General features: G+C 48.2%; 1 protein-coding gene across 11 annotated transcripts in view; it reads right to left on the reverse strand.

Moving 5' to 3' along the window:
* FOXN3 (forkhead box N3) overlaps positions 1 to 12,262 on the reverse strand; it is a 415,529-nt gene that overhangs the window by 226,941 nt on the left and 176,326 nt on the right. For all 11 annotated transcript variants that reach the window (XM_047796330.1, XM_047796332.1, XM_047796329.1 and 8 more), the window contains one exon: positions 9,558 to 10,114. In XM_047796330.1, the coding sequence (XP_047652286.1) occupies positions 9,558 to 10,100 (543 nt within the window). In that variant the 5' untranslated portion in view covers positions 10,101 to 10,114. The remainder of the gene's footprint in view (positions 1 to 9,557; positions 10,115 to 12,262) is intronic.

Genomic DNA, 12,262 nt, shown 5'->3' on the forward strand with positions numbered 1-12,262 from the left:
AGTATTCTGGGAGTACTTAGCGTGACTCTGCATCCCAGCTCTGGGCCACACTGCCTGTCCTCTGATGCCAAGAGACTGAATTTTTCCCCCCCGCCCCCGTCTACGACAGCCATAACAAGTCAGCGCTTGCTCACATGATTTGGCCTTTTCTTCCCAAAACAAAGTACATATGTATGAATGTTCTGCGCGCTGTTTTCTGTCTCGTGACAGTTAAACCATTTATGGGTCTTGTCCCTCAAGGATGACAGTCACTGCTTTCTATGGGGGCACTTCACAGAGATCAAAAAAATGGAAAGCAACGCTGACCTTGACCCCGCTGGGCCCCGAGGAGACCCCCACACCCTCCGCAGTGATGAAAGTAAGAGAAAGAAGGGTAATTGGACAGCCTCTCCCCCTGAGAGCAGTGCAGTCACTCCGCCTGTATTTACTGGTCTCCTGCTGAGTTCACAGGCAAAGGTACTCAAACAGCACGCACGCACGCGCGCACACACACACACACAGGCACAAATCAAAGGCTTCCTTCTCTTCTTGGAACTGCCTTTAACCTCGCACTGCAAACCATCAAGTTATTATTAAAAGAACTACTTTACGCTACTCCCTATCTTCCACCATGTATTTCCCCTTGCTTTTCTTCTTATCGCACCTGGCACAGAATACATCTTCACCTCTATCAAGCTATTGCTTTTGAAGATATTAAATGCAATTTAACCAGAATATCTGGAAGCAAAGCCCTGATTAACTGGAATGTTTGAAAAAATGAGTCATCATTTCTGTTTTACTTAAGTTATCAGAGCAGTTTAAAGTTCTCCCCTTAGCATCCTAGCTCCCCACCAAGTCTTCATACTTATTTATACAACCTCCCTGACCACTCATTTCTCTCTTTCCTCTTCTCTGACACTGATCCAACACATCCCTTAAGTCCAACAACATATATCTCCTAAGCAGCTAGGCCTCTGCGGCACAAAATCTCATGCCTGCTTAGTCACAGAGCCAGCATTTCATTTGGGGTTGCAATGGGCCCAGCTAAAAGACTACATTTCCCGGCCTTCTTTGCGGCCAAGAGGAGTCAGGTGGCCAGTCGCAGGCCAATAAGATGAAAGCAGAGTGTGGGGTTTCTGGAAAAGCTCCTTAAAATCGGTTACCTCAGTAGAATCCCTTTTCGTCTACCCTGCATACCCTCTTGGCTTTCTAAAATGAGAACAAACTAGCAGGCGCCATCCTGGGCCAGGAGAAGGCTTTAAGAATGGAAACCAGCAATGTACTAAGAACAGCAGGGCAGAAAGACAGACAGAAAGTGGGTCTCTGTCCATTTCCTCGACTTACTTTACGTGACAGCAACACACTTCTAGCTTGTCTAATTCACTGTTATTTGGAATTTCTATTATAAACTGTCAAACCTCATTCTAACTAATCCATCCTTGGCGGTCTCATGTTCATTCAAGCTCTGTTAACAATTTAGTCATATGCTCTCCCCACCTCCCATAAGGAATATGTTAACACTTACCCAACACTATCTTTTTTTTTTTTTTTTTGGCTGTGCCCACAGCCTGCAGAAATTCCTGGGCCAGAAGTTGAGCCCGAGCCACAGCAGGGACAACACTGAATCCTTAACCACTAGGCCACCAGGGAACTCCATGCCTTACTATCTTTTATCTCAGCTCCAAGTGCCCCTCTTTGGGGAGGGGAAGCCTCCTTGACTGACCTCAACAAGACCATTCACTTACTGACCTAGCCTACTTCTCACACCTGTGACAGTTTACTCTTTTTTTATTTATATTTGTGAAATGTCTCCTATTTCATTTGGATGTAAACTTCTAAAAGCCAACAACCAAATCTTGTTTTTTATTTTAACTTCTGATATCACCAAATAATTCCTTTTTTTTTTTGGCCACCCTGCAGCACATGGAGTTCCCAGGCTAGGAACCTATGCTGCAGCTGTGGCCACGCCAGATCCTTTAACCCCCTGTGCCAAGCCGGGGATGGAACCTGCGTCCTGGCACAACAGAGATGCCGCCAATCCCACTGCACCATAGGAGGAATTTCTCACCAAATAATGCTATTGAATAAACTAACTAATAAGCAGAAGGTGTCCGAAGCCCCTGAAATGACAGGCCATGAGATACTGATGGCTACTAACACAGGGGCATTCATTCCACAGGAGCAATGGGAGTGAATTCCGACAGTCCAAAAACTTTAGGCTGGTATTGAAGCAAATATAGCCAAGGGATAAATTCTTACATGGCTGGTTAGATGTATTCACTGAGAGAAGCAGCAAATAAGTTAAGAGTGACAAGGGGGGAGAACAAGAATTAAACACTTTAAGGGGGACACGGGACCAAAATCTGCAAAAACAAATGACCTGCCCAATAAACATGGTATCATCAAAACAAACTGCATTAGTCTTTATATGTGTGTGTGTATTTATGTATGTGTATTTTCATTATCATCCGTTTCAAGTGAAAAATGTCCATTGGGAAGGCAGTGGCATTTTCTAAAAAAAATCTGCCATCACATTGCTAAAGCTTAAGAGCATTAAGATGGCCCAGGGCTCCATGAGAGGGTATGGCTTTATCCCAACAAACCCATCACTATCTATGAAAGCAAAACCCATGACTTTCAAATAGGAGATCAGTGCGCCAACTTTCTCTATCATTGACCGCAGAGATCATCATCCTGCAGCTAATGTAACTTCAAAGGGAAATCCTAGAGATTCTTCAGCTCGACAGGGGAGGTTCTGAGAGTACTTCTTGCTGGCTGCCTACCCAGGCAGTGCATCCATGAAGAAGTATCTCAGAGACCCACCTAGGTACCACCGAGCCCGACCTACGAGAATGCAAAGTGAGGCTGGACAGATACGTCAATGGGGTCCTTCAGTGCAGAAGCAGCAAGCTTTCCAGAAGACTTGCATAGACCCTCCTCAAGGTCGACAGCAGGGGAGTCACCGTGGGGACTGCAAAAAGCAGGTGTCCTAGAAATGGAAGAGCCAGAAAAGCAATGATGCGAGAAACAGGAAACATAAATAAAAGGGGGAGAGAGTGCTGAAGAAGGGCTTCTGCCGCTGAGCCCCGTTAGCAAGGAGGGAACTCTGCAGGTGGGGCTCACTGGACCACGAGGGCTTTCTAGGCTGTGGCCACACACGTTCCATCCTGTAACCTTTTGAGCACTGAGCCTATACTAAGTAGAGTAGGTCCTGAGCACAAGAGGTGCTTTAAAAAGTTTGTCAAATGAATGTATGAGCAACAAACAGACAACAGAAATGTCTTCCCAGCCAAAGCATCTATGCCTGGAAGAATCAGGAAGGGCAGTGGGCAATGGTGGACAACAGGTATACCCAGACTTGTTGGCCTCACCGAGGATGTGGGTATGAAGCACTTCTTCCAGGGTCTGTGTCACGGGAGTATGTTTATTTCAGGCCCCTAAGAGACACAGCTAACAGCTCAACCTTCCGAGGCAACACAGCCCATATAAAACGGACAATAAAAAGCAACCTGCTGGGCAGCGGGCCCTGCTGCTGTTTGGGGCAGCCCCAGACCAGGGACAAACAGGACTGTCACTTGGCCCAGAGGCCACGGAGGATTCTTACACACCTCATCTCACGTTTGCATAACCCATCCCCAGACGTGACCCTGGTTTTTAGTAATTTACTCATCAGGACCGAATTGCACAGGTTTTCAAAGAGCACTGTTTAGCTCCCAAGATAATATATATATATATTTTTTTGTCTTTTCTAGGGCCGCTCCTGCGGGACATGGAGGTTCCCAGGCTAGGGGTCTAATCAGAGCTGTTGCCGCCGACCTACGCCAGAGCCACAGCAATGCGAGATCCGAGCCACGTCTGCGACCTACACCACAGCTCACGGAAATGCCAGATCCTTAACCCACTGAGCGAAGCCAGGGATCGAACCCACAACCTCATGGTTCCTAGTCGGATTCGTTAACCACTGAGCCATGATGGGAACGCCCCAAAATAATATTATTAGAGAAGGCATTTCTTCTTCCAAAAATGACCATCCCAGATATGTTGACTATCGCCACCAAGAAGGGAAACGTTCTTGATTCTGTGGTCATGCCACCACCAGGAAGGAATGAGGACAACTGTGCCGTGGGGGTGCTGCCCTGTAAGAGGTGCTACCACATCTTCAAAACTGCCCTTGAAAACGAGTCTCATCCACCAGGAAAACAGCGACCAGCAAGAGGGCTGGGAATCAGAGGGAGACCTTGTAGAAACAGTGTCTAAACAGGGAGAAGGGGCTTTGAGCTTGGGCTAGACCTCAGTGGAGGGGATCTGGGAGGCAGGGGGCCTGGGACAGGCTCCGGAAATAGGGGGCCGGGAGGGCAGCAATAGGTTTAATGCAAACACAACACCTTTCCAGCTGCTTGATGAGGACAGAGCTTGGCCCCATCTCAACAACACAACAAAATTCTCCATGTTTACCTTTCTCTCTCCTGTATGCACCCCGCCCCCCAAAGTACATTTGGGGTTTATCTGGAGTATTTATTTATTTTTGCTTTTTTATTTTTTTTTAAGGGCCGCACCTGCAGCATATGGAGGTTCCCAGGCTAGGGGTCTGATCAGAGCTACAGCAACGCCACATCCGAGCTGCGTCTGCGACCTACACCACAGCTCACAGCCATGCCGGATCCTGAACCCACTGAGCGAGGCCAGGAATCCAACCTGAAACCTCATGGCTCCTAGTCGGATTCGTTAACCACTGAGCCGCGACAGGAACTCCATCTGGATTATTTTAATTGCCCCAATCGTGTTCATAGAGTATTTTGAGGAAGCACATAGAGATCATCCATAGCAGCCTTTACACTGAAAAAGTGTAGACAAGCGCCAGGGTTCATTTAAGCACTTGCCCTCCGGAACTGCAGGGAATATGGGTGAATTCCTGATCTGCTACTTACTTGGTCTGTGACCTCCAGCAAGTTGCTTAATGAGGAGTTCCCACTGTGTCTCAGTGATAATGAACCCGACTAGTATCCACGAGGATATGGTTTCAATCCCTGACCTCGCTCAGTGGTTAAGGCTCTGGCGTTCCCATGAGCTGTGATGCAGGTCGCAGACAAAGCTCAGATCCCATGTTGCTGTGGCTGTGGTGTAAGCCGGGAACTTCCATACGCCTGGGTGCGGTCCTAAAAAGAAAAAAAAAAAGTTGCAATGCTGAGCTTAACTCATCATCTATTTTAAGAAGGAAACTAGGACCTACCTCACAGAGGTGTAGTGAGGAAGAAAGGGGATATTAGGAAAGAACACGTGGTAAGTCCACCACTGTTATTATCAAATACCAGTGGTCCTTCACCTTTCCCAGGCCAGAGGTCCCATGAAGATTCTAAAAGCTGATCAGACACAATCTTGGGATGGGCTAGGAAAATGCATAGTCATATGACATGTTGTCAAAGAATTTCAGGCTATCTGCAGAGCCTCTGACATTCAAAGACCTCAAGGTGAGAAGTCCCAAGTGACAATCAACTCCAGCGTCTATAGCTGAGACAACGGAGCCCCAACACAGCCAGGCGCCCCCAGCATCAAAACTAGACCCAGTTCTCTTTCAACAGAGAGACGTCGCTTATGTGGATAAGCTACAACTGTACGGAAAGCATCCATCCCTGGATATAAGAAACGTGCTTCTGCACAGCGTTTCCTTTATAAGCCCTCTTATGACCAAGTTTTTTCTGTTCAAGTGGCAAGAGAGAAAGCCAAGAAAAAGCATGGAAACAGCAACACACATGCCTAAATCATTATACTCCAGTGTGCATTAAAAAACCCAACAAACCTGTACCTCTCGTTTGCAAATACTCAGGGAGATTAGTCCACGCTCATCTTATAGCCCCAACTAAGATCTGTATTTAGGAAACATACACCTAAATCTCAAGACGTGGGACCTCTATCTTCATGGATTCGGGCAAAGCTCAGCCATAGTTGGAACCACAAGATGAAGGCTGATGGGGCCTGTGCAGAGCAGGGAGCAGCCGACCCTACATGATCCCACAGCTCAAGCTCTGCAGCGGGTCACCCAGCCTTCCTGGGGGTGAGCCGGCACAGGACGTGTGTTCAAGAGTCCTGGGGAGAACGAGGCAGAATACGATCCAACCTTTAGCTCTCACTTGCACTTCACGGAACATATGTAGCAGGGGATCGAGGAACAAGCTAAATGAAATCCCAGGGAAGCAGTCGGACTGTGTGGAGGAGTCTCTTTGGCAAGGAGGGGCACTGGGCGGGAGAGTCGGTCTGCTGGGGATAGAAAGGGGCTGAAGAAACAAAGCCAAACGCCCCATGGACGCCAAGTTTGGGTCCTCATTCAAACAAACATTTTGTAAACCACCAGGGGTATCTGAACACAGATCTGGCATCAGGTGATACCAAAGACCTGGTCCCTCTGCTGGAGTGACCTTGGTATTGCAGTTGGGGAACCTGTTCTGACTCGGGCACACTAAAGACATGGTGGGTTAATATGACAGGAGGGCTAGGATGTGCTTCAAAATACGGAAGCAACGGTGAAACAAAAAAGGAACGAAGTGGAGTTCCCGTCGTGGCTCAGTGGTTAACGCACCCGACTAGCATCCATGAGGACGCGGGTTCGATCCCTGGCTTCGCTCAGTGGGTTACGGATCTGGCATTGCCGTGAGCTCTGGTGTAGGTCGCAGACACGGCTCAGATCCTGCATTGCTGTGGTTCTGGTATAGGCCGGAGGCAACAGCTCCGATTTGACCCCTAAGCCTGGGAACCTCCATATGCCATGGGTACAGTCCTAAAAGACAAAAAAAAAAAAAAAAAAAAAGAATGAAGTAAGGGAGGCCAGCCCTTGTTAACTACTGAATGTGGAACGAGCAATGGTAGTGATAGTAAAATCACTATACTATTCTCTCTACTGTATATGTTTGGAATTTTCCATGATGGGAAATTAAAAAAAAAAACTATCGAGTCCTACTAGAGGTAAAAATGGGAAAAAAAAAAACAAAACAAACCTTTATTTCCACCTAACTTACTCATTCATGAGAATTTGTTCTTGATGAAATCTCAGCACTGGAAAGAACCCAAAAGAGCATCAAGTTCAAGGATTCCCAAATCTGGCTGCAAATCAGAAATACCTATGGAACTATCAGAACTCCAATGTTCCTCAACCCGCCTCAAACCTACAGAGACAGAGTCTCCAGGGAGGGGCCAAGAAGGGGTGATGGTGCCACAGGGGGTTCTGATGCAGTCCAGTCTGTTCCCTCTCCAGCACCCCGGCCAAGCAGCTGTCCAGCAGGGGACATGTCTCACCTCCCCAGGGACAGGGATCACACAGGATGCAGCGGTCTCTTGGGGGTTATGCCAAGTTTAAAACTGTGCCCTACACTTGTCAAAAGCAAATGAAAAGTGGGACGGCTAACTCTGTACACAGCTGGCAAGGCTTCCACGGTCCCCCATGCCCTACCATCTTCCTCACCAACATTCTGGCACATTTAGTCACTGCGTCACAGCGGAACCTTGGTGTAGGAAAGCGACAGCCTCATAAAACCCCCTGGGAAAAAAAACAAGTTTACCTGTGAGCCCAAGGGAATTTCACTGGGCAGCATGTGGAAGGAACGCCTTTCCCTCAGTTAGCGGGCCAGGGCAGAAAACCCCAAATGAATGGGCCAGGACCAGTGCCTGAGGGTACCTGGGAGTCTGGTCCTGTCAGATCAGCCATCAGCTAGACCCCAGGTAACCGGAGGAAAAGCAGGGAAATTCACACACGCTGCTGTGCTCTCACAGCATCAACACACACACAGGACCAGACTCCCCGCCACCCAACTGACTGGCATTTGATCAGAAACGTGTCATTACAGGTCGGTGCGGCCAGGAAGGCAGAATTCAACATTTCATAAGATTACCAATCTCAAGCCCTTAAAACCATGCCCTTTCGACAGGCGCTATCTACAGGGTGACAACCGTCACCCTAGGAAAACACGACTCCCAGAGTGGGAGGAGGGTGGAGGATGGGGCGCAAGGGGGAAATGGTGCTTGCTCCTGCCACGGTGCCATCCAACACCCTCTTGTCAACCCCAGGCTGAGGAATAATCTTCCCGAGTCTCTGCACACTTTGGAGCTGGCCTTGTTCAACATTGCAGAGCGTGCATCTGCTAAATTACTTTTATGTGTCCCAGCCTATGGCAAATATGCAGACATAGGCGTGCGGCAACTTGCAGAATCGTTTCCCGTGGACCTAAAAGCCCCAGTCGCTGCTGTATCGGTGACATGGGGCCCTGGCGGACCTGAAAGCTCTAACCTTGGAACTGCTTCCCAAGACTTTCTCCCTCTTGAGGACCCACCTAGATGGAAGCTTTTTAATACCCCAGACTTGGTTCTTTATAGGGGAGCAGCAATTTTCTTGAACTTCAAGGAATGATCTGTAAACACTCAGCAAGTCCAGGGGCCGGTCTCTGGATGCCCACCAGAGACCGTGGAGGGGAGGGGGGCGAGTGACAGACACCTGGGGACGAGAGCAGCACCCAGCCATCACAGCTATAGAGACATCAGGACCTGGGACGAGCACTTAGGCGTGTGCACCGTATCCACACACCACCTGCACCAGAGAGCAGCGGCAAAGCTCCTAAGCATCCACAGCTTTCCTCTTCCCGGGCAACACCCTCCGCAGACCCCACACACCCACCCCCATCTTCGCCCGCCCCCATCTTCAACATAAACGCCAGGGGAACAGCATCTACAGACAAGCGTGTTCAGTGGCCGCAGGAGAAACAGGGCTTCACCCCGGCAGCTTATTTTAACTGGGGCTGCGACTTATTTTCCAAATGCCAAGCTAGGTCACAATTTTGATTTCTAGTTCTACCAACCAATCTTATCTCTACCGCACCTACTCTATTTCTTACAAGAAAGAGCAATCGCTAAAACTGCCTTCTTTTGGCGAACCAAGCTTTAAAGGCTTCAAAGCTTAAAATTCAACATTTTAAAAGTCAGTCTCAAATGGAAACCTTGCCCCTCAGCCCCCTTTCCATACTCAGGGAGTTTCAAAGTCGCCATCCCCTTTGTAGATCCCCAGTTTCAAGAGGGGCACCTGGATAATTCACGTCTTTGGCCTCGGAGTACATAAGGATACTCGTCACCCCCCCTCCCGCCATGGCCACAACTGTCCATTTATTCCAGAATCCTGGGCCAGTTGCCTTTCTCCAAGTTAATATTCAGAAAGAAAATAAATGCCATTTCCCTCCAGCCCTTGGAAATTGCCCTCAAACAGATATATACACACACCTCATGGTGCATGGCTGCCCTTAGAATACAGACCTGTTTGGTCTCTAAAACCAAAGGGACCCACCCCCACTGAAGGATGCTACAGGGACCAATCAAGTCTGTAAACCGCTGTTTTGTGACAAAGTTCAGACACCCTAGTGGGAAACCCTCAGCCCAGCTTGACCAACACCAAACACAGGAAGTCCCTGACAACTATCTCCATGAATGAAATGAGTCAGAACTATCTGTTGATTGCTGCCACGTCCGCACGGCGAGTTCACAGTCCTGAATGTGTTGTATAAATGGAGAAAAGGAACACGTGGCTCCCAGACCCAGAGGCTTACCTGACTCCTCTCTTTGTCCACTTTCTTAAAACACTTGTTCAATGACAAATTATGTCTCACTGAGTTTTTCCACCCAGTAGGTGCGTTCGCAAAATACGGAAAATGTTCCAAGATCCAGTTGTAGATATCCTTCACTGGCAGGCGCTTGGTTGGAGAGTCCTCGATGGCCATAAATATGAGGCAGCTGAAGGAGTAGGGGGGCTTGCAGTTGGGGTTCTGCCTGGCATCGTAGGGCATGTCAGAGTGGGCGGGGGACGGGGGCGTGTCGTCGTCCAGGTCCTGGACGGGGCTGACGCTCCTCAGGACGGAGTCCCCAAAGCTCTTTAGCAAGTTCTTGCTCTCGTGCAGCCAGTTCAGGTTGGTCAGCTCTTCATCTTCCATGGCCCCCTCCTCTAATCGGATGTCAGGCAGAGAAAAATCGAGGTCATCGTCTTCCTGCAGGGCCTTGGAGAAGCTGCTGCCCCGGTAACACTGACTCAGCCCACTCGAGACGCTAATTCCTGAGCTTTCTGGCTTCTTACTGGGAGGCATGACTGGACCCATTTACGTGAAGGCTCCTGGGAAACAGAGGACAGAGGAAAGATGAGGCGGTGAAACCCAAAACAAGAGAGGCAGCTGGGCCCTCCCTCATGATTATGGCCCCTTCCACCCCTGCCACCCCCGTAGACCCCCTGCCATGCAGGCTCCCACTTCTGCCACACGGAGATGCCCGATCAGCAACAGTAACAGGCCCACCATGCACACAGCACAGGGACCCCTTACCCATTAAGTTCAAGAGTGGAAATGATGCCAGCACCTCTAAGGTACATGAGCATCGTAAAAAAAAAAAAAAAGTGAAATGGCACAACGCCTTCTTCCTGAGCTATGAGGATGCTCTCCCTGCAGCCCTGGGCAAATCAGTTCTTCCTTGCTGCCTCAGTTTACCTATGATATGTGAATATGTCGCACAGATAAAATCCTTTCGAGCCTCACGATGGACACCGCAAAACAAGCACAATCACAACCCAGGGCACTTTGGGTTGACGGGTCTCAAAAAGAAAAACAGAATACACCTGGAGGTTTAAGGCCAGTTGTTTCAGATTAAGCTCAACTGTTTCCATACAAAGACCATCACGACCGCCTGGGAATTAAACCTGTGGCCACAGTGAGCATCAATTTGGCAGCGTTTTATGGGATTATTTTTCTTTCTCTCGCCACAAGTCATGATCCAAAACTCTGCAGCGACGATGACATTTGGCAAGCCTTACAAGCGATGCCAAGAATTCTGTGGATTCACACTGGAGGAAGAAGTACGTTTCATTTCGCTGGGACACTATACCCTGAAGGAAAAGGTGAGAACCTTCAGGCAATGGGAATGTGAAGATGAACCATCAACTGAAATTACCATGGGTGAAGGTCAAGAGCAACAGAGAGCTTAGGGAAGGAAGGCAAAGCCAGCAAAAATTGCAAAAGCATTCTATTCTACCCCTCCCCCACTGTTATCAATGACCTCGAACAGGGAGTCAAAAATCTGATGAGAAAAGAAAAAGGGGAGGTGACGAGTCCACAAACAGCGTGACCCCGACAGATACAAAGCACGTTCAACCCTCACGCGCTCCATGTGAGACAGAAAGAACAGTAAGATAAGGAAAGAGGCCTCCCCCTCTCTGCCGTGCTCAAACTATGTGCTTGACTTAAAAACCCAGTCTGTTTTATCCCCTACCTCACCCCTAAGAAGACCAAGAAGTCTATCTAGAAAAAAAAAGAATGAACGCATCAAAAGCAAAGATGTGATCATTCTAAGGCTTGAACTGTTCACTGACACCACGCCTAAAATAAACTGTCGCTTCAGCTGGGGAAGCTCTAGAATGAGTCCAGAAAGCATGATGTGGGACACTAAACGGCCTGCCAAAGGTGCCTCAGATGGTAGCACCCTCCCTCCCCCAAAAGGTGGACAGACAGAACCTGCAGACAGAAAGCCAGAGGGGGAGCTCTCTGGACCTGCTGTGAGATGCCCAGCTCTAAGGGGAGAAAACTTCCAGGGGCACCAAAGTCTCGCAGAGGCCGAGCAATCCAGACGCATCAGATTCAGCCACAGGAAATAATTTTCCATCAAATGAGGAAACTAACCCGAACGGCACTGAACACATTTTAAGGGATAACCTAGTATCTTAGATTTAGGGGTAAGACAGAGACCAGCCCGTTACTGCTTTTCCCTTTTTTAATGAACAAATCAAAATTAGGCTTGTGTCTCTCAGTTTCCACGGATCCTATCAAATAACCAAATTTTCTGAAAACCAGTAATATCCACACAGTCGAGTACACGAGAGAACAATGACCCAGCCGCTCAAGTCAACTTTAGCTCTAGATGAAAGTTTTATGTCTCCTGAGCTTCCAAACAGGAAAATTATATCATGGCTGACAGTAAAGTAATTTAATTGCACTGTTGCTATGACAACATGCTGCTCTCTTTCTTTTTAATTTGCTTATTTGTCAGTAGCTTCCCAAAGGAACTAACACGCTATTCTCCATGTTCTCTTTTGTTTTAAACAAACATTGCCAGCAATATGGTTTTATTGGAAAAACGGCACTGTCAAGAAAAGAGGGTTACAGGGCTTCAGCACCCTTGGATCATCTGTCTGCTTTGTGTTTCTGTGCACCCCCCCCATGCTTTCCGACTGTTAACTGCATCCCTATAAATTTCAAATTTTACAGCAACAGTATCT

This window comes from Phacochoerus africanus, chromosome 9 (assembly GCF_016906955.1).
Source record: "Phacochoerus africanus isolate WHEZ1 chromosome 9, ROS_Pafr_v1, whole genome shotgun sequence".
NCBI lineage: Eukaryota > Metazoa > Chordata > Mammalia > Artiodactyla > Suidae > Phacochoerus > Phacochoerus africanus.